This window comes from Diplodia seriata (genome assembly GCF_021436955.1).
Source record: "Diplodia seriata strain FDS-637 chromosome Unknown scaffold_6, whole genome shotgun sequence".
NCBI lineage: Eukaryota > Fungi > Ascomycota > Dothideomycetes > Botryosphaeriales > Botryosphaeriaceae > Diplodia > Diplodia seriata.
In genome coordinates this window covers 2,309,847-2,330,636 of record NW_027117313.1, presented here as the reverse complement: position 1 = coordinate 2,330,636, position 20,790 = coordinate 2,309,847, and the positions used below count along the sequence as shown (strand labels likewise).

Here is a 20,790-nt window from a genome sequence, read left to right as displayed (position 1 = left end):
CGGCCATGCAGCTTCAGATAAATCCTGGACACCGCGCAGCACGCTGAGCATGCTCCGGCATCAAGTGCTTCCAGTGGGAAATCGCCGCACCCTCTTCGTATTCGTGTCCATATCAGAGCAAGCAGCCCCCGCCGCCCAATGCCGGGCCACTTAACCCCGAGTTCAACATATGTAACTTTCCAGACGCTAAAGGAGATGACCGGTCCCTGGACACGAATGCGCCACGATTGAGCAAATTCTCATCTAAGCGAAAGGTCCTTGCCCTTATCAGATGCGCGGTACTTTCCTTGTGGCTCTCGGCCATTGGCTGCCCCGGCCTCCAAACCCCGAAGCCTTCCATGCCCGTATGGTCTCGTCATCTAGCGTCGCAGAATAATTGTTCCAGCTGCCATGACCTCCATCTATTCACCCTCTTCCCCAGAAACACAGCAGCTCGGCGTCAGTTGAGCCAACAGCCATGAGCGGACCCCACATATCCTCCTCATTCGGCCGACATCCACGAGGCGCGCACGACACCAGCCCTTCGAGAATAACTGGAGTCTCCAGAACCATATGATTCCTGTCATAAGCCTCGGGCACCAGATCTCCATCTATCCAATGATATACTGTCCAACCCCGCTTGGACAAAGCAAATGCCATCTCAACCCAAGAGGTGGCAGCTTGTTGTCAGTGTGTAGTCTTCCCATGCTCAGACGCTGCTCCCCTGAAGCAGATCATGCATGATTTTCCTCTCGAGATCTCAGACCTTCCTCGGAGCATCCTCGTCCGCTAGTCTGCTGACTGCTATTTCAAGGACCAGTCCACCGTGTCTCGAGTACCCTTCTCACTCATTTGCCCCGGCCTCGCATGCTTACGACAAAACTGACACGGAGATTTCCGCAATCGTTCTGGACGAGAGGCGGATCACCCGTCCCTTATATGCGGGATTTTGCGCCGAGCGCGAGCTCGTGGCCAATGGGCCTTCTTGCGATATCCCCCAACAAAAAGACACCCCTTTTTCTTTGTTCACCAGCTATGTAATTGCGTCTGACCATTCAACCAACCGAAGTGTGAGGAACAGCTCATCGTGGGCCGGAAGATCACCCCACAACTTCACTCGGATATTCCGGACCTGGAAACGCCGAAAACCACGTCTTTCGTGGAACTCAGAATCAAAGTGAAAACAAGAGAAGATGAGCTTCTAACGACAATCTATCCGCACTCCGCGTGGAGATCATGATCGGCATGCCAAGTCTGTCTCTAAAGCGTGTACATGGCTTAAATAAAAGGACCACGTACCATAATGCACACTTAAATGGTATCGCCTTCATTGAGTTGCGGATATTCAGTACTCCGTTTCACATACGATTCCTGTGAAGTTCTCGATGTTCTCGATGTTCTCTCGAGCTACGGGCACGCATGAGCAGTACATACATGCTTAGAAATCCCCAGGCATCAAGCCAACGACATGCAAGCGGTAGCCACCACATTTTGATCGCTACCTTCCAGAATCTCCCCGCTCTCCAGATGATTTCTCAAGCATGATGCGCTCGCCATCTGGTTTGAGGGCCAGCTGGCGCTCCAGCCAGAGCCTTTGATCTTCGCGGCGATAAAGGCGGCAGAACACCCTCGCCATCTCAACGTCCTCAAAGGTGTCGCAAAAGAACATCAGAGCTTCCGTAGTAAGATCGAACTCGTTTTGGATGATTGTCATAGCTCTCGTTATCGGCGTGCCAGCGAGTTCACTAGCCCGCCTGAGCACTTCATTATTACCGGCGTATAGCTGCTGGTTAAGCGCATCGAGAGCATTCACAACGCCACGAACGCGCGGCGACGACGCGGCAGAGGAAGTAGCAGACGAGGACGAAGCCGACGCGGGACTGAAATTTGCTCCAGGAAGGTCGCCAACATCGTCCTCCGCCGCGCGTGCTGCGCGTGCTGCGCGTTGCAAGCGACGCTGGCGAAGTCGAGCCTCGCGGTGCATCCGGCAACCGCGATTGAAGGGCGAGTTCGGATCCACGGCATCTTCAATGCCGACGGCCCATCGGCCGGTCGCCTGCCCGTCGCTCAGAAGGCGGTCCAGCCGCCAGAAGAGCGCGGGGCCGCCGGGGCCCTCGTGGCGGAAGGCTTGGTGCTCCGGGTGGCTGGCGTAGTAGTCGTTCGCGACGGCCTCGTCGGCGGCAAACCACGTGCCGAAGTGCATGTCGAAACCCCAGCGGCCGGGGCGTTCGTCGCCATTCTCGAAGTCCTTGAATCTGGCGTAGAGGTCCTTGTAGCCGCGGAGCTTGCTGGCGATGTGTTCCTTCCGCACAGGCGTGTTCGGCATGAGCTCCTGCACGGCGTCGACGGCAAGCTGCCAGCCGGCGTCCTTGAAGCCGCCGTCGACTGTGAGACGACGCTTCTCGGCCACAATCAGGCCGTCCAACATCGCTTCAACGGCATGTAGGGTCCATGGAAAACGCGATGCCTGGTGGCGATTGCTTTCAAGAGTCGTCGAAGACATGGTGGTGGTGGTGGTAAGGTACGAGGTACATGTGGTCTGTTGGGGGTCGCTCAAGACCTTGAAAATTTTGCACTATTGGCTCCCAATCACACCAAACGATAATCAAGGGAGTGTTCGGTGGACGTTTGTTTTCGAGGGTCTGTTCGGCGAATTGACGGACAAACCACATCTACTTGGCGACGATCACCCATGAACGCTTACTCATACAGGACAGATACTATCTAGCCATCAGTCATCAAATGTCGTAAAGAGAGAACGAGAAGAAAAAGGTCAACGAGATTTTCCTTACCCAGGAGCGCAAACCCAAAATGCGCAGTGAAGGAAGAAAACAATAACTAAAATGGTATCACAAGACTGCCCGCATGATGCAGTGCAAAGCCGCCGCCCTTATTATCCCATCCCAACCATGTATACCAGCCTCCTACGCCTTGCCTCTCCCCTTCCTTTCCCCACCGCCCCCCTCCTTCCTCTCCGCTGCAAATCTATACCGATACCCCTGCGGCTCGCTCTCGCCCACCTCCTCCCTCCCCCACTCGTGCAGCAACGCGCGTCCCAGCGCCCTCTTCTCAGCCGCCAACGCCTCGACCTTGCCGCGCCACTGCTTCTCCCTCTCACGCACGAGCCGTAGCACGCGCTCGTCCATCTCGCGGTTGATCTCCGCAGTATCTTCTCTCAGCGCTGCCGACTCCTCGCGCGCCCGCCGGGCTTCTTCCCGGGCTTCTTTCGTTGCCGTGGTCGCGTCGCGCAGAGCGCGGCGGAGGAGCTCGAGTTGGGACGAGCGAGGCGAAGTGTCGTCATCATTGTGGGAAGGTGAAGACCGAGTCGTTGTGTCATCAGCGACGTCCCGAGGGGGCTGAGTGGTAGAAGAAGAGGACGAAGACGCAGCAGGAGCAGCAATAGCAACCTCCTTCTTCCGCTCTCCGACCTGCTCCCTCAAGCCCTCCACCTCCCCCTTCAAGCCTTCCAGCGCCCTCCTCAGCTCCGCCTTCTCAATTCGCTCCCCGCTCAGCATCGTCTGCGCCTTCCGCACCGCCCCCTCCGCCCTCTTTCGCATCTCGCCCACCTCCGCTTCTTTCTCAGCCATCTTCCGCTCGAGCAGCGCCTTCGCCTTCCTCTCCGCCGCGCGGACCCGTTCTTGCAGCATTCTCTCCGCATCCAGCCTCGCCCGCTCGGCCATTTCCGCGTCCGCCTCGTGCTCCCGCTCTACCTCCTCCATCCGCCGGCCCCTATCCTCCACCAGCTCCTGCGCCCGCGACAGCTCCTGGCGCAGCACGCGCGCGCTCTCGCGGGCCGTGTCTGCGCTTCGCCGCAAATCATCCGTCTCTCGCCGCGCAAGCGCGAGCTGGCTCTGCAGCACCTGCAGGTTAGCCTCCAGGTCCGCAACCTGCTGTCTTGATCGCGCGAGCAGCTCCTCCGTCTGTTTGCGCTCGTCGACGAGGCGCGCCGAATCTGATTGGGAGGCCCCGGGGGAGGAGGATGTGCGCGCTGCTTCGAGTTGCGACTGCGTGGTGCTGAGTCGGGCCTCGAGCTCGGCGATGCGGGCGTCTGACTCCGCCTTTTGCCGGGCGAGGACTTGATCGATTGCTGGGGAATGAGACGTGTTGGCGGAGGAGCTGCTGTGAGCTTGTTGCTGCTGCAAGCGTAGTTCCTTGACGCGGTCCTCGAGCGTAGCGACTCTGGCGTCGTGACCGGCGCGTTGCTGCTCGAGCTCCTGCTTGTTCGCCTCCCTCACGGCATCGAGCTCGGCGTCCTTGCGCGCTAGCTGCGCCTGTAGCCCGCTCTCGGTGGCGGCGAGACGCGACTCAAAGCTGGATTTGACAAGGGCGAACGACGCTTTTTGCTCCTGCACATCGTGCTCGTAGTGTTGCTGCGCCGTGGCGAGCCGTCGCTGCCAATGCTCCTCCAAGTCGTTTGTGCGGTCGTTGTACTGCGAATTGAGGTCCTGAACGCGGCGTTGCTCATTCTCGCGCGCTTCGTCGCGCTCCTTACGGGTCCTCTGGAGTTGAGATTCGAGGCTGACGATCTGGGTAGTGAAGTCTTTGTGTTGCCTGTCCATCTCGCTCTGTAATCTTCTGATTTGGGTGCTCAAGTCCTCAACGTCTTCTTCAGAAACCTTCCTCGGAGTGTACCGGTTCTGACTCGTCAGGCTTGGCCGACTCGTCAGGCTTGGTCGACTCGTCAGGCTTGGTCGACTCAGTTTTCTATTGGCCACATTCTCCATTTCTCGCAGCTTCGGCAGCTTATCATCCAACCACACCTCCGGCGGTTTACCTGCTGCGTTCCTCGGACTTGGTCTTGCGCTCAGAGGCGGCGTATCTTCGTGGTCCTCGACTGTCGGCTGCAACCAGCTGGCCCTTTGCGCGAAGGACGGCGTTCGCCTTTGCGGCTTCCACTCACCCTGCACTGGCCCCGGGGAAGCGCTAACACTCCTGTACTCTTCCTCGATGCCCTCATCCATGCTCGACAACATATCGATTTGCTCGTCGATTGACCCTTCTTGGCTGCCCTCGCCCCCGTTGTCGTCGTCGCCACGCCCATCAACTGTTGAGCCTGCTTGGCTACGCGGCGGCAGAAAAGTATCTTCGTCGGAAATGACGTAGCCGTTGAGATCCCGCATCGCCGCCGCCGCGATTTCGCGCGTGTCTTCGCCGGGCTCGCTCTGCGCATACTCGAAAGAGCCCTCTCCTTCCTCACGCTCTTGTTCTCCCTCCTCACGCTCTCCACCCAGATCACCCTCATCTTCCTTTTCTGAGTCGCTGATATGGTCTCGGTGCGTATCGAAACTCGCAGTCGGCGTTCGCGTCGGCGGTAAGGTATCATCATTCCCCATCGCCTCCTCATCTTCGCCGTCCTCGTGCTCCCTCCGTCCCGCCGCCACGGCGCTAGGAATGGAACCGGCAGTGCTGACCGTCCTCTTCCCCCGCGGGTGCTGCTGTTGCGCTTGCGGTGGCGAGAACCTCGTCCGCATCCAATACTCCATATTCTGCGTGAAGTCGCTCGGACCGTCGACGTCCTCACTTCTCAGCGTGTCGAACGGCTCCGTATCGTCGAGCGTGAGATCGTCGTCGTCGTTATCGTGGATCCCGCGGCGCCTGCCGCCGCCACCGCTCATCAGCGCATCGAAGTCGATGCTATACGCCGTGTTGTCGTCGCCGTCATGGCTGTCATCATCGCTTCTTCCCTCTTCCTCGTTTTCGCTCTCTCCCTGCGGCAAGTATGTCTCGTCTATCTCGCGCTCGGTGGTCGGAGAGCGGATGGGCGGCGACGGGGCCTTGGGCGCGACTCTTCTGGAGGTGGGTGTGGGCATAGTGACGAAGTGGCTTGAACGCGGCGCGCTGAGTCGACGTTCCAACGGTGTGAGACGGCCGAGCCGAGCAGTGAAATGTTGCGGCCTGCGACTCTGTTCGCGCGGTTGCTGGCTTTTTGCGCGCGCACGCGCGCGTGCAAGAAAGCCGCGGAGCTAAACCCGAAGGTTTTCGGGCGGCGCTTGCGATCGGGTAGACGTGGGTATCGCTGTTCTCTTTCTTTGCGCTAATTCATGGTATCGGTTCGTCGCGTGCTTAGCAATGGCTTTCTATTCGTCGGTGACAAAAGGCGGGGGAACGGTGGCAGGAAAGACACGATGAAGCGGGATGATTAATGGTGGATTGTTTTTGTTTGGGGCGATGACGGGACGTCCGGGCGCTCAAAACCCCGTCGCACAGGTCGGGTGGAGAGAGAACAAGCGCGCCCTGCGCGCGCGAACCCCGGCGGACCGAGCCGCGCGATCACGCGTCAGATCTTAACTGCTTACGGCGCAGGTACCGACACAAGGTGTTTTCCCCGAATCACTCACTCAAGTGAAGCGATCGAAGCTCGACAATGATAATTTTGCAATTGAAAGTTCGTCCTTCAGACAGTTGAAAGACTGTCGTTTTCGCAGTCACAGCAGGTGGATCACGAAGCTCAATACCAGTAAGTCCTACCCGACAGAAATCACTGGGGACACCGCCTAATGCATCCCGTTCCCAGACAGGTTCCAAGTGGTTTGGTGTCGGTCGCACAAGAAGATATGACAAGGAGCTCTCACAAACCAAGACACCGACACTGCTTTCAGGGCCGGCATGTTACACGAGTTCAAAACTCTTGTTGTCTCGACTTGATAGCGGCTGGTGGACTGATGCCAATGAGTTCAGCAAACCACTAATGTGCCCAACTTCTACCAATTGAATGCACGTTGGTTCCTTGAGTCACCTCTTCAATCCTTCGCCTCGTCAATCACTCCCAAAAATCGACCACCACCTTTTGAGGGACCGCATTCGTCATATCCACCAAACCACTAAGAAGACAAACAGCTGTACTTTACTCTACTACAGATACTGAGTTCATCCACATATTTCGGGTCCACTCTTCAAGTGCTGCTCTGAAAAATGTAGCATTGCTCCGTTTCCCTACCAAAGCAGTAAGAAATCGCTCAGTCCAAGCACCCGTCTGACAGAATGCAGCGGATCCGTCTAGATTTACACGCCTGACTTTGTTTTCAAAAGTCACTTTCGCCAGCATTCATCCAGCTCTACCTTCACATGCCGACTGGTATCCCGATCTCCGTCGACTCTTGTCCTTTATCCGCCCCCTACAATCTCTCCCGACGCATGCCTCCAATTCCCGTTCCAAGCCTTCAGTTGCCGTAGAATGCCAGCGCCAATGTCGACACAGCCGTAAGACCAACCGCAGTCCAACCACTCTGGATGACCTTCTTGTTGTTGATACCGATGGCGAAGTCCCAAGCAATGTGCCTGAGGCCGTTGATGCAGTGGTAGGTGAAAGGGAGGGCGGCGATGGTCTTGACGCCAACCTTGGCGGCGACGGGCCAGGCGGCGACGGCGGCGGCGAGCGACTGGGACTCGAGGTGCCAGCCGGTGAGGGGGGCAATGGTGTAGGCCATGAAGAAGAGGTACACGCCACCGGAAACGGCGACTCCGGTGATACGGTGGAAGCCCGAGCCGTACCAAGTGATCTGCGGCTTGTAGATGGTCAGGTGCGGCGCGACGGGGCGGTTCAAGCGCTGCTTCTCCAGGATGTGGTTGCTCTCGGCGGCGGGAATGTTCTGGGTTGCGACGGGTCTGGCGCAGCGGGAGGAGATTGGTTAGCTTTGCGTTGTCAAATGAGTTCGAGCGGCGACAGAGACGGGGGCATTGGCCGGAGAGGCATTGGCGGAGGAGTATGGGCGCGGGTGGTGGTACCTCGACTGCATCAGGATCCCGGCGGGTGCAGCAATGCCGCGGGGACCGGCAGCGCGGCGCAGGGAGGCCTGGAAGGCACGCTGGGCAAGCATGATGGCGGGCGGAAGACGGACGGCGGGGTGGTGGAGCGGAGAGATGCGGCGGCTGGCAGGGCTCGTCTCGTCGCGATGGGAGCGGCTTCTTGGAGCAGTGAAGTGGTGCAGCAACGATGATGGGATGGCTGCTGGACGAGCGGCCAAGACCGGGCTGCCGTGAGCGTCCAGCCGAGGATGAGTGGCCAATCACGACGTCGCTGATGAGAGCCGGGAGAACGGCGGCAAGTGGCCGGCGCTCGCTTCGCACGTGCCGTCAGTACAAAAAGCTGCGCGCGCACCAACGTCGTCTCTTCTCCTTCCAGGGACCTCAACACCGCCTCTGGACGCCTTCGGGAGAGTGAAGCCAGGCAGTGGGCCGCCGCGGCTGGCGTCATGTCAGCCATGAGCGGCCGTTGCGAGAGTCCCCAGAGGGACAACCCGTCGTTAATCGCGCATTTTAATCCAGTCAATGATTTCGTGCGTTTCATATCAGGGTGACATATACTACGAGCACGAATGAATGCGAATATCAGAGACGGCTGGTTCGCGGGCCAAATGCTGCTGTGCGGATGCGTGGCCGAGGTGCTATACGTGGCTGGCGCGCGGGGTGCGCGTTACCCAGCAGTTGTGCAGCTCGGCAGCTTCACGAGACAGTCACAGCTTGTTGCATGTTGTATGTCGTGGCCCATTGCATGCTTGCTCCTGCCTTGCTCGCTGCATTGTCGTTGGTGAACAACAGCACGCGTAGAGCGTCTTGCCATTGACCACGTCCTTGAGGCTGAAAAATTTTCCCAACTCCGTCATTTACCTAAATCCAACCACGTCCTGGCCACAACTGCGTGCCATGATGACGCCCGCAAAGCTAGTCGGGGAAGCTGACCTGTCACTCCCCAGCGATTCCTACATATACTCTCTGAGGCCAACGGCCACGGCACTCGCAGCCCTGTCATCCGATGACTCGCTACGCATCTTTGATACCAAGACCTTGCAGCTGCTTCCGGGCGGTGTCATAAGCCGTGTCCACGAAAGCGTTACCTGCCTGGAGCCATACAGTGACGAAGGCAATGTCCTGGCCACCGCCGGCCGAGATGGCTTGGTTAAATGCTGGGACCGCCGCACCAGGAAAGCTGTCATGGACTTCCGAGTCCGTAAGTTCGCCCTGAAAAGCAATTGATAAACAGCACTAACACACGTGCACATAGCGAAACCGCAAGGTCTATCCGCCCTTGAAGTGAGCTCCGCCCATCATGCCATCATTGCCGGCACTGAGCTCGAGGACCGTGGCCCGGGCGACTCTTTCATCTACGCCTGGGACGCGCGCAACCCCTCCACGCCACGCCTTACCTTGGCCGAGAGCCACACCGATTCCATCACCGAGCTCTCGCTGCACCCTACCAACCCATCCACCCTTCTCTCAGCCAGCACGGACGGCCTAGTCAGCATCTTCGACCTGACACAGAGTGACGAGGATGAGGCCCTACGCCAGGTTATCAACCACCACTCCGCTGTGCACCATGCCGGCTTCGCCTCGCCGACGGACGTGTACGTCTTCGGGACGGACGAGACGCTGGCATTTTACCAGTACCAGGACTCGGATGACCCGAGCCCAGAGCTGACCCCCGTCAAGATTGGGGATGTGAGAGAGAAGCTGACTTGCGAATACGTCGTGAACGTGTATGGGAGCGCGGGGGCAAATGTGGTTGTTGCTGGAAACCACAGGTACTTTTTCCTATACCGCCTTCTGATCTTTCCCTTTACTCGCCCGGGTTGTCTAACTCTGAACAGCGAGCAACGACTGGACCTCCTACCTCTCCACGGCCCGCCGGCTGGGAAACCGCTCGACTACTCCTGCTCGCTCGAAGACTGCGTCCGTCTTCCGGGTGCTCATGGCGAAGAGATCGTTCGCGATGTCTTCATTGACTCGCAGGCAAGCATTTCCCCTACTGTCCCGATCGCGGCGCACACAATTGACAATAAAGCAGTCATCCACGATATTCACCTGCGGTGAAGACGGCAGAGTCCGCTCCTGGCGTGCTGAGGCGTTCGGCGGCGAACTGCAGCAGGAGGCAGCGACAGAAGAGAAGAAGTCCAGCAAGGAGAAGAAGCACAAGAAGAAAGACAAGGAAAAGGGCAAGGAAAGATTCAAGCCCTACTGATATCCTTGCCGGACTCGGAAGCGAAGGACCATTAAGCAGTGCTTGGAAGTGCCGGGGCTGCCATTGGACCTTGAGTACCTTAGCAAGCTCTGCTGTTTCTACCTTACTATCCGAGCTTTCCGATATCAAAGCAGCGCTGGAGAGGAACTGACCTTCCGGAAGAGGAAACCCGGATGCTTCGGCGCTTTCCCCATGTAAAAGCACGATCGAGGGAAAGGCGCCCGGTTGAAAAATGCTCGTCGCAACAGATAGACTAGCGAGATACCCCGTGCAGCGATCAGCGGTGGTATGACGCACTGCAATAATACCCGGCGCTTCCAGCATAAAGAATCAACACGAGCGCCGACCGACGATCGTCCTTCGCGAATCCCAATGATTCCCCAGTTTTCCTGAAACACCTTCCTATTCTAACTGCCCGTATTCCGACACTGCCCAAGAATATACCGCCAATCAACTCTCAACGAGAGGACGCGTGGCGGCATCCTCTTATTGCTTGGATCGGAACACAATCATTATTGTCGTGTCCTCTAATTGTTATGCCTCGCTTGGAGTTCTGAGAAACCGCCTTCTCACTAGATCGTCCCTCTTCTTCTAGATGACGTAGTGTTATTTCTCGCACCCGTCTATAGCTCGCACTGGCGCTCATTAGGATGATCATCACCATGTCACTACCCGCGTGCGGTGTCGAAACTCCTGGGCAACATGGAAAGGTGGATTCAGGAACTATTCCTTATCACCGGAAGACTGACAAGAGTGAGCGTCCAATGAATTCACATTACCAGTATAGGAAGCTGAGAAAGGTTGTGCAACTCTGCATCTTAAGAAACAATTCAGATTCCTGCTCCTTGAGAATGAAGCCAGATTTTCCACGGCGACACCTTTCAAGCTCGGATTGGAGCGATGATGTATGCACCCAACCAGCGCCGAGGCATCAACGTTCATGGAACGTGGACCCTGGCCCAATATAGTAACAATCCTACCCGCACACCAGCTACCACCGAGCGCAGTCATGGATTACTACGTGTATAACCATAGATCGCATTTGTGTCAGTGACTCATTCTCGCCCCAACCGGAAGATGCCACCATCTGGTTGAACAGTGACCCATTCCACGCCGCACGTGTGCAAAGTAAGTCTGAACGTGGAAAAATCCGATGAGATTTGCAAGTACGCCTTGATTTCGCCACTCTTTCTTCGCTCGCCACAGATCATCTGATAGTGACCACAAGAGAAAATGACAGAACTCTTCGAAAAAGACAATCTCTCGCTTGCTTGAAAGGCTCCGCTAACTTAACCAGCTCGTACTGCCACCTGTCTCCTTCGTTTCCTCGCGTACCGTTGCCAGCCGCTTCCGTGCTCCTTTTTGACCCTTCACTTCCTTTCCTCTGCTACTCTCGTTGCCATGCACAAGGAAGAAAGGAAGAGAAAAAGGCAAAATCCAATCCAGCCCGGAGTAACCAAAGCAACCAACAAGACTTTTAACCCCTCGTGTGAAAAGAAGTGCAATATTCCATCCCCGTAGTCTCCCCTTTCCTCATACAAAATTTAATAATAGTCTGAAAAACCAAGAAATCCCCTCAACCGCCGGCTGATGAAGATGCTGGGTCTGTGGGTAGTCCATGGTGCTGGTACTCGGCTTCGGGTGGCCGGATGCAAATGCGGAGCATGTGAAAAAATGAAAAAATTAAGGGTTCATTACGCCATGGAACGCCGAGATGAGTGGTTGATGCCGTGCCGTAGTATGAGGATGTGTACAGGGTACAGGAAAAGAACGCGCGGGTTTCGGCGCGCGATGCGCAGATCAGTTCCAGAGAAGAGGCGGCCAAAATGTCGGGTGACTTCGTTGTCGCCGAAGATCGGGGTGTCGGAAATTGAATGCCTTATGAGGATGGTTGGCTGTGGAGGGCCCGAAAGATCGCCTTAGCGTGAGGCCTCGTAATGCATCCAGCATATTGTTGCTTCCCCTACAAAGATCTTGCGCAAATGATACGTTGAACATCGAAAGTCATGTCTCTCAGATCTCACCCTGCTGGATCCTCTTGACAGGATGCAACAGCATGCCGGGTAGGCACATGCGTCCACCTACTACCGGCTGTTCTGAGTCTCTGTTGTCACTGCCACCGACCTTGACGCGCTCGCCGCCCTGGCCATGCTCCTCTTCTTGGCCGCCGACGATCTTCTCAGGCTCGCCCCATTCGTGAATCTTGACCTTCCAGCCTAACCATCTCCTGTAGATGTCCTTGGGGAAGCGGGAGCTGAAATACCACGACCAGCCATAGTAGTTGTGCTCGCGGTCACCGTTGTAAGGGGAATCGGGTCCCTCAGACCAGCCAATCGGGTTGAAGTCGCCGTCCAGGTTGGCGTTGAAGATGGCGTCGATGTAATGCGGTGGCCACACGCGGTCGAACCAGATAGGTTGAGGCGCGTACACAGCCTTGAGACCGTGCTGGAGTGCGACAGTTGCCGGCCACATTTCAGCCTGCATGCAGCGACCAACCTTGTTCTCAATGTGCATCGTGTGAAGCATGCGCTTGCTGAACCGCGCAACCGTGTTGATGAAAATGCGGCGAGGAATGGTGACGAAACGGGGGTCTGTGTAGGCGTTGTCGTACGGGTCGACGCTGAAGTCAGGGTGGAGGCCAGGAATGTAGTTCCAGATCTTGTCGCGATAAGACCAGTACGTGCGAACCGGGTCAAACATTGGCAGAAGCGTGATGAGATCCGCCTCCTCGCCAACGCCCCATTCGTAGTCGTCGGCAGTCATCTCATGCGGCGGCATCGGGCCCACAGGCGTCTGCATGGGAGAGTAGGGCTGCGGTCCCCAAACAGGGCTGGGAACAGAACCTTGGCTCCAAGCGTCTTCGACAGCCTGGTTCGTGTCGTTGAAGTAGGTCTCATAGTCGCCATGAAGACCAGGAATGTAATAGCGCTTGTTTCGCTCCCAAAGGTACTTGCGAGGAGAGGTTCTGGCGAAGTCCTGGATCTTGGAGAGGAAGTGATAGTGCTGGCCCGTGTAACGAGCATCCGTCTCCCAGTTCCAGACGTAGTCGAACTCCGGATGCGTCTTGCTGAACCACTGGATAGGCATGAACTGGTGCCAGTACACCTGCCAGTCAGTAACCTCGGGATACGCCTTCTGGCAGATATCCTCGTTCCAAAGGATGGAGATGCTGCGGAGTTCGGTGGGAACGACCTTCTTGAGCATGTCATCGTAAGCCTGCGGGTCGTCGAAGATGGGGACAGTGCGGTCCTTGACGTTCACGAAGAGGAACACCTGGAATTCGCCGCCGGAGAAAAGAGAAGTCTCCTGGATCATGGCACGGATTGCCTGAAGATCGTTGTCGGTGTAGGTGTAACCTTCCCAGGTCCGGATCAGGATGGCAGTGCGCGAGTGGTACTTCTGTTTAATCTCGCCCTTCATCTCACGGGCAGTGAGTTCGGTGCTGTACGCAGAGTTGCTCAGCGTGTCAACATCAATCTCCGGAATGTCGAGACCAGGCTGCAAATTGACTTCCTTGGTGCGAGCCTGAGGGGTGAAACGCTCGTGGTTGCGCTCCACGCACTGGTTCTGCAGCTTTCCCCAGTTGACCTTGCGCCAGATAACCTGCTGTTCTTGAACAGGCTCCCAGTCGGGCAGATCGTACTCATCGGCACCGAATCCGTAGGCGCCGTAGCGGCCATAGCGATCGAAGCAAACGTTTGCATCCAGACCCAACCCCTCAATCGTGCCGGTCGAGGGCTTCGGGAACTGGCTCGAGACCTCAGGGTAAGCCTTGACCAAATCCAAGTAACTCTCGTTGAGCGGCTTTCCACGCGGGCCTTGGCACGCCACGTAGTCACCCTTCCACTCCTTCTTCCACTCAGGGCCATTGTATTCGGGGTACGGGAGGTACGGCTTCGGCTCAGTGGCCTTCTTGAGGGACTTGACGCCCTGTGTGTAATAGCCACGCTCACTTTATATTCATTATTATCCTTCTTTCTTCCCAAATCGAAGCGGGATACTTACGCTGGGAACGCCTCCCATCTGTTGGGGTCGTAGTCGCGAGCAACGTAGTCCTGGTAGGCCGGCCAATGCGATGGGTCGGGCTCGGGCCGGCTCCAGATGAGCATCTTGTTCAGGTACTGGCGCATGTTCGAGACGGGAGACAGCTTCTTGGTCTGCGTGATGCCCGATTCCTTGCTCGTGTTGATGACATCGTGGAAAACGTGCCAGCTACTGCCGGAGCCCGGCTTCGAGGCTGGTGTCGAGGACGAAGCGGCGCCGGTTTCGGTGGCAGCGGGCAGCGAAGTCGAGGACTTCTCCTTGAGAGCCTGAGGGACAGTCAGCTCGCCGCTGGACGCGGTCGGTATCGGATTGAGACTTACCGCCGACGAGGGGAAAGAGTAGTGCTGGTGCCATTCCTTGTCAGTGTCCTCGGCGGCGTCCTGCGCCGGCAACGAGTCCTCGGAGGTGAGGTGCTCCTGCGGGGGCTCCGCGGCGTACTTCTCGTTCGAGACGGTGTTCTCGAGCGAGACGACGCGGTCGTCCAGATAGTTTGTGGCAAAGGAGCTGCGCAGGGACAGGAAGAGCAAGCAGACGGCGACGAAGACCACAAGGACCAGCTTGCGCGGTCCCACGGCCGAGACTAGCATGCTGGGCGTGTGGAAGTATGCAGATTAGGATCGGGTGGTAGGCTGGGTGAAGAGAGTGAACGCAGCCGGCAGTCGGCGCGATATCAGACAGGTCGGGGCTCGGTCAGCGCGGAGGTCCTCTAGGCCAGCATGTCGGGGCGGCGCGGAGTGTGGTGAGAGGCTGGGCGGACCGCGATCGAACCTGTGCAGCGAGGGGACAGGTGTTGGAGAGGCTTGCGCGCAGGGATTGGGGGGCGCTGGCGGTTTTTCTTCAGCGGCGGCGGCGTTCGAGGAGCAATTCTGGCGCTACCGCGCTACTGCCACTGCCTGGGGGGCACCAGGGCCGAGCGGACGGGGCCTCCCCTCGTCGCTGTAGCAAGGCGCCCAAACGCCCTGGATCCCGGCAGCACAGGGCAGGTCTAACGCGGCGCGTTTCGACCGCCGGACTGCCGCCCGCCATTGGCCGGCATCGCGCCCGCGGGTCGGCTGCGCCAGCTCTACCAAACGCGTCATCCAGAAGCTGTGCCTTACAGACGCCGCAGCACCACTGCCTCGCTGCAACCGCCCCTCGGCGGCGGCGGCGGGCTGTCTATCTGAGGCAACGCGAGGCAGGGCCGCCTCCCGCGCCGATCCTGTGCTGCTATCAGTCGAGAGTGGCCATGACGGCAAGATCGTCAGGAGGGCCCGCGACGGTGTCCAATCCCCATGTTTCGCGCCCCTCACGCCCACCGCTGCCCCGACTTCGCTGTCACGGACAGACTCGCTACGGGCGCGCTGAGATTTGGATAAACGTCGCGCGCTGCGCCATTGGCCGCCGGTCCCAGGCCGGCTGCGCTCCTCCCGCCGTCCCTTTTCACTCGGTCCGCCCCTGGCCGCCGTTTCGGCTGGCGGGCCCGCTGCAATTTTGTGCTGCCCGGCAACCTGCCACCGACATGTGCTGCAAGGAGCGCGGAGCAGCTCGCGAGGGGAGCGATCGCCAGCGGCCAGCATGCGTCGTGCGAAGCGGTCAAGCTTTGCTGCCGTGGGCGGTGCGGCTGGACGCTGGACGCTGGACGAGCTGGGCAGCTGAAGTGCCATCCACGGGAGTTGGGCTGGGCCACAGCGCGGCCCCAAGACTTCGCCGCCACTAGCAGACACGCGTCGAATCGCTGTCAGAATCCAACAACGGCCGACTAAAAATGGCGGGTGTTGTTGTGCTGACTGCCCGTTGCCGTTGCCGTCGAAGCTTCGGCGTCGTGCGCCTTCCCGCGCAGATCGCCTCCATTTGCGTGCTCGCAGCAGCCGGGGCGAGTCAACTGCTTGCCCACAGCGGAAGGTCAGTGAGACGGCGGGGCTCTCTCGTGTAGCCTGCGCGCAATCACCTCACGGCATCCGTCCGGACGGCCCGCCGGCGACGCGTGATGCTGCTCCCCAGGAATGAGACTGCCTCCTGTCATAGCCGCAGGTTGATGGCCAGAGATTGCGCACCAACGGCTAGGAGGGTGTCTGCATGCGAGCGGACAAGCTCATATGAAACCAATGTACACCTGGCGCGTGGGCTGGTGTTTTCTCCGGTGCTCCTCGCCTGCTCGCACCCTGGCTTCGCGCCCATGCGGGTGCCTCTGCTGCATGCCGGGTTAAAATAGGCAATGCCCTATCGTGGCTCATCTTGCTCCTTGCTTGCGTGCTCACTCCCCGGACGTGCCAAGCCTGACCCGGCGCCGTGGTTAGGCTCGATAACCGTTTCTGTGCTCTGCTCGACACGCCGCTTATCAGTCAGTGCAAGGAGTGCATAGAGAAAAGGCAGGTTGTCGCTTTTCCACCTGCCCGAGCGGCTTCTCCTATCTCCACAGGAACACTGCGCGGCGAGTACGTAGTGCGAATCTCGGATGGCTGCAGGTGGCGTTCGACATCTATTAGGAGTAAACGAGGTATCACTCTGGATCAAGGGTCATGTAGGCATCCGCTCCACTCGTAACAGGCACCCAAGGAACACCCGATATCTGCTGAACTCTTAGACCCTTCTCCCGCTGAAAAAAAAAAAAAAAAAGATCGCTTATTCTCCCAAAAATTACCGATGGTGGGCGGGGACACGGCGTCCTCAGTCGCAATCTAGCCATTCCCGTATTCTCTTGCCTCGTTTGATGAGAGGGGACCTCGTCTTGACGAACGGCCTTACGTGGATGTTCCTTCCTGTTGTTCTTGCCACTCGATGGGTGGTTGCCGCAAAAGTCACCATTCGCTGAGATTATGGAGTACCGCCAGGCGTGCGGGCATCATGATGCGCTGATCGCATTGGACCGGAGTTGAAACAATGTCGTCACGTTGAAACACGCAGCAGGGCCGGGTTGACGACGGCATTTAGAGAACCTCTCTGTTCCCTGCAAGGCTAAGAAACAAGCAATTTTAGACTTCTGGATCCCGGCGGAAAAAAGAACCGCACTGTCGTAATATCGGCTGCTCCACTCACCGGCACGTTTTGCCCTGAGTTGCTGACTAGAGCAGTTCCAATTCCCACTTCGCGTCGTATCATCAATGTCGAACTCGCTAGCGCGGTCTTTGGAAAATGCTAAGCTTTGGCTTTGCCTGGATGCGGTCCTAGGAGCGGGCATGTTATTGCGGCTCCACTCGGTATCGCTCCACCACGGTGGACGGAGCCGTCTATCTGAAGCACAGCCGAGAATGAGATCTGGTGTTGAAGGGCCTCCTGTGGCGCGCAATCGTCATCTTAAGTATCTCACAGCCCCAGCGGCTTTGGGTCTCGTTACATGCCGGCGTGTTGCTGCGAACCAGGGCTCTGTAAAAGGGGGCGCCAGTGAGCACACTAGCGAAGTGACTCTTTTATTAGACGCCTCTTGACCTGGTGCGGAAGCCCGGGAGCGCGCGCTAGTAACTGGAGGCTTGCAGGTACCTGTAAAGAAGTGCCAAGAATACGCTTTTCTCCCGTCTGACTGACCCCGTGGTTTGCCGTAACTAAATGTACATTTCTCTATGGTACAACGCTGTATGCCTCATGCCTTGGAGATGCCGAGCGGCATCAGTATCTTGCTCCGGACCGTCCTGGTTGCAACCTCGCCGCCCTTCTGCATCGCCAGCGCGCCGATAATGGCGTACAAAGTCTGCGCGAGAACGACGTCTATACCGGAGCCTTCGAGGTTGTCCGCCTAGTTCCACCCGAAACAAGTCAGCCGGGTCCAAGGCTATTTATGCCTTGGCAGAGCAATTCCCATGGACTCACCTTCTTAGGCTTCCACCGCATCACCGGTTCAAAGCCGTATTCTCTAGCCAGACCGGCCAGCCTGGATTTGGACAGAACCTCCTCCTTAGATTTCGAAGAAAGATTTTGCAACCCAGCCAGCTGAGTATGCTGGAAAGGCTCACGCCCGTAACGATCGTCCCTACGCGGGCCTTTAGGCATGTTCAACAGCGCCAGCGATGTTTGAAGCTCGACGATGCGTTTTCCTGCAGCACTCATTAGCCAATTGATCTGTTGCACGGGAAGGCGTGCAATTCTCCGCATACCCAGATATGCCAGCCGGTCGTTGAAGCCTCGCCTTCCGTGATCGAAGCTCTTATGCGTCACCGCCAGCCACTTGATCTCCTCGGACAAGAAGGTGTCCCCAGTCTTGCCCAGCATACGCGTGTAGGCGTCGTCGAGCTTGCGCGGATCCTCATTGACCGTCCACTCGTTGCCGGGCTTGATAGGCCGTAGCCTAATGGGCGCCACCATTGCGCGGGGCGTCTGCTTCCATCGGGGCACATCAACCGGATCCAGTGCGGGCTTGGGGTCATGGATCTGGGCTGGGGTGACATAGTGGCGGGTGGATGCGATCCCGGTGGTGGACGGCGATGCTGCGGCCGCGGAGACGACGGCTTGGGCGGGCGACGGCGGCGAACGGGCGGAGCGACGAACAGCCGACCTGGCGGTGCCGAGAAGTGGTCTGAGAGGAGTTTGCGAAGCCATTGGGACGGGAGACGCGGCAGTAGGGCCGGTGGTGAGTAGCGGCGACGGGGTGGAGCGTGTGAAGTGTCGTGCACTGCAGGTCAAAAAGTTCGGCGATCCTTTCTCGCCGATGATGAACCCTGGGCAGACGCGCCGCGCCAAAACCCCAGCTCCAGCCCCAGCTCCCTTCACTCTTTTCCCTCGTCCACGCCGCTCGATATGGCTGACGCGCCCGCCGCAAGCAATGTGTCACTGAGCGACCTCCTGGCTGAGACACTGCCCCAAGGTGCCAATTTCACCTGCTACCATATTTCAACGCCGCCAACAAAATGCGGCCCCATCTTCTCAGCACCGCCAGGCGCGCGTCCCGAACGCACCTACTGCGAGTCTCACTTCCTGAACGTGTCGATCACGCCAGATGACCAGCAGCAGCAAAGGGACCAGAGGGAAACCGGCGAGGTCTTGGTTTTTGCTATCGAAGTGCTAATCTACACAACATCGCATCTGACAACCATCTTCGTATCCAAAGCAGACTCGACCGGTTACCTATCACTGCTCCAACTTCCGCGCACATCCTCTTCGCCCATCCGTGTTATATCCACTACCTTCGTGTCCTGGCTCGTCAGGCATCGGCAGCGTCCGGCCTCGCGCCTGGTCGTCTCGCTCTTCGCGCGCTCTCAGGACCAATATCTCTTTCCCGGCAGCATCGAGAATCCCGACAAGCACGTCGCCGACGATACCGCACTGGTCAAGTGGTGGTGTAAAGTGCTGGACCCGGTACTGCGCACTTATACGGCGCCTGCCTCGGAGACCACGGCGGAGAAGGCTCAGACAACCGCTCAAGGACACCTGATAATCCCAGGCTTCGAGCGCAACGAGACTCTGCGCTTCTTCCCGCCCAGTGTGCGCGCCGATCCGCCAGAGCAAAAGCGTTGGAAGCATGGCCACCCGCTGCTTGATATCTCGAGAAATCCCACCGCGCCGCCGCGCTGCTTGATCCCACACTTTCCCGACGACCCCAAGTCGCGCTACATGGACGAGCTGGACGATGAGCTGCCTGATGGCGGCAACGCCTCGGTCACGAGCCCGAGTCGCGGGACAGGTCTGTGGCGGAGCGTGAGGAGCTTGGAGCAGTTCTGGGAGATGATGTCGTTCCGGCAAGAGTGCTCGTCCGGACGGCTGGTTGGCTTCATCTGGGTGGTCTTCACGCCCGCCGATGTCGACACCACTTCCGAGACATCGGACAATGCGGACGGCGCACCGCTTGGCTCGCCGAGCCAGTCGCAGCAGCCCATAATAAACTCCCTCGCCGAGATGCTTGCCCAGCCACCCACTACTCCTTCCAGGAGGGACAAGAAATCCTCCTCTACCCGATCGTCATCCCGCACACCACGCCGCCGTTCGAGCAAGCTCACCGGCCCTGTCGTTCCTCGCCTGCCCCGCATCAAATCCAGCTCTTCTCAGACGTCAAACCCCGACAATGCTACCACAACATCTGCTTCTTCCACCACCGGCCCTTCCTCTTCCTCAATACCTGAATCGTCGCTCTACTATGTATGGCCTCAGCATTCGCGCGGCACCCTAGTTCTCGACGAGAAAGACTACAAGCGCGCAACGGACCTGCTGCTGAATCACAACTTCGCCGAACGCGCCATAGCAGTCGTCAGTACGCGTAAGTGGATTGAGGAGGTGGCCGTGCTGGGCTCGAGAGGAGGAAATGCCGACTGGGGGGTGGCTGTCGTGGGGCGGAACGCTTCTGCCATTGCTACCGCTATTACTTCTACTACTACGGCGGATGGTGCGCAAAACGGTAGCGGCGGCGGGCAGATGGTAAATACGCTGAACACGTCGATGGTGCGAAAGAAGAGGAAAGGTGGGGATGAGGGCGTGCAGCAGCAGCAGCAGCGACCAACACCAGACGTCAAGGCAGAAGTGGCAGCTGGCGTCAACGTATTGTCTGCGGGTATGCTTAGGAAGAAGCCGAAGACGGGTGATGATGCTTCTCCAGCTACTCTCCAACATGCCGAATCGTCAGCGGCAACCGTGGCGGATGAACCGGTCAATGTTTTGAGCGGTAACATGATCCGGAAGAAACCGAAGGCGTGAGTAGGAAGTTTACGCTTCCTCATTTCGTTTAGTCCCTTTTTTATTTATTTTTTTTGGAAAGACGTCGATTGGGCCGTCTAAGTTTCTTTATTTCTCGCTTTCCATTTGATTTACTTATTCAAGATCTGGTGGCTTGGTGGCACGAGGATTGGATATCCCACGGTTTTTTCTGCGAGGAGTTATGTGCTTGGGAGATAGGATATATACCTTAATAATTG

At 57.9% G+C, this 20,790-nt stretch overlaps 7 protein-coding genes across 7 annotated transcripts; 2 read left to right on the top strand and 5 right to left on the bottom strand.

Moving 5' to 3' along the window:
- Positions 1 to 1,477: 1,477 nt before the first annotated feature.
- SLS55_006586 (uncharacterized protein) lies at positions 1,478 to 2,513 on the bottom strand (the record flags this gene model as incomplete). Its single annotated transcript, XM_066778015.1, has 2 exons — positions 1,478 to 2,446; positions 2,505 to 2,513. The coding sequence occupies 2 exons, from the start codon at positions 2,511 to 2,513 to the stop codon at positions 1,478 to 1,480; spliced, it is 978 nt and encodes a 325-aa protein (XP_066632110.1).
- A 138-nt stretch (positions 2,514 to 2,651) lies between these two features.
- Positions 2,652 to 5,789, bottom strand: SLS55_006585 (uncharacterized protein; the record flags this gene model as incomplete). The annotated part of the gene is made up of 2 exons (XM_066778014.1): positions 2,652 to 2,699; positions 3,000 to 5,789. 2 exons carry the CDS (start codon positions 5,787 to 5,789, stop codon positions 2,652 to 2,654), a joined length of 2,838 nt encoding a protein of 945 aa, XP_066632109.1.
- Positions 5,790 to 7,139: 1,350 nt separating this feature from the next.
- On the bottom strand, positions 7,140 to 7,796 carry SLS55_006584 (uncharacterized protein; the record flags this gene model as incomplete). Its single annotated transcript, XM_066778013.1, has 2 exons — positions 7,140 to 7,584; positions 7,705 to 7,796. The coding sequence occupies 2 exons, from the start codon at positions 7,794 to 7,796 to the stop codon at positions 7,140 to 7,142; spliced, it is 537 nt and encodes a 178-aa protein (XP_066632108.1).
- An 826-nt stretch (positions 7,797 to 8,622) lies between these two features.
- Positions 8,623 to 9,786, top strand: SLS55_006583 (uncharacterized protein; the record flags this gene model as incomplete). The annotated part of the gene is made up of 3 exons (XM_066778012.1): positions 8,623 to 8,926; positions 8,981 to 9,497; positions 9,564 to 9,786. The coding sequence occupies 3 exons, from the start codon at positions 8,623 to 8,625 to the stop codon at positions 9,784 to 9,786; spliced, it is 1,044 nt and encodes a 347-aa protein (XP_066632107.1).
- A 2,161-nt stretch (positions 9,787 to 11,947) lies between these two features.
- Positions 11,948 to 14,565, bottom strand: SLS55_006582 (uncharacterized protein; the record flags this gene model as incomplete). Its single annotated transcript, XM_066778011.1, has 2 exons — positions 11,948 to 13,886; positions 13,940 to 14,565. The coding sequence occupies 2 exons, from the start codon at positions 14,563 to 14,565 to the stop codon at positions 11,948 to 11,950; spliced, it is 2,565 nt and encodes an 854-aa protein (XP_066632106.1).
- Positions 14,566 to 17,534: 2,969 nt separating this feature from the next.
- SLS55_006581 (mitochondrial 54S ribosomal protein mL57) lies at positions 17,535 to 18,253 on the bottom strand (the record flags this gene model as incomplete). The annotated part of the gene is made up of 3 exons (XM_066778010.1): positions 17,535 to 17,687; positions 17,762 to 17,985; positions 18,046 to 18,253. 3 exons carry the CDS (start codon positions 18,251 to 18,253, stop codon positions 17,535 to 17,537), a joined length of 585 nt encoding a protein of 194 aa, XP_066632105.1.
- Positions 18,254 to 18,685: 432 nt separating this feature from the next.
- On the top strand, positions 18,686 to 20,572 carry SLS55_006580 (uncharacterized protein; the record flags this gene model as incomplete). Its single annotated transcript, XM_066778009.1, has 1 exon — positions 18,686 to 20,572. The coding sequence occupies one exon, from the start codon at positions 18,686 to 18,688 to the stop codon at positions 20,570 to 20,572; it is 1,887 nt and encodes a 628-aa protein (XP_066632104.1).
- Positions 20,573 to 20,790: the final 218 nt, after the last annotated feature.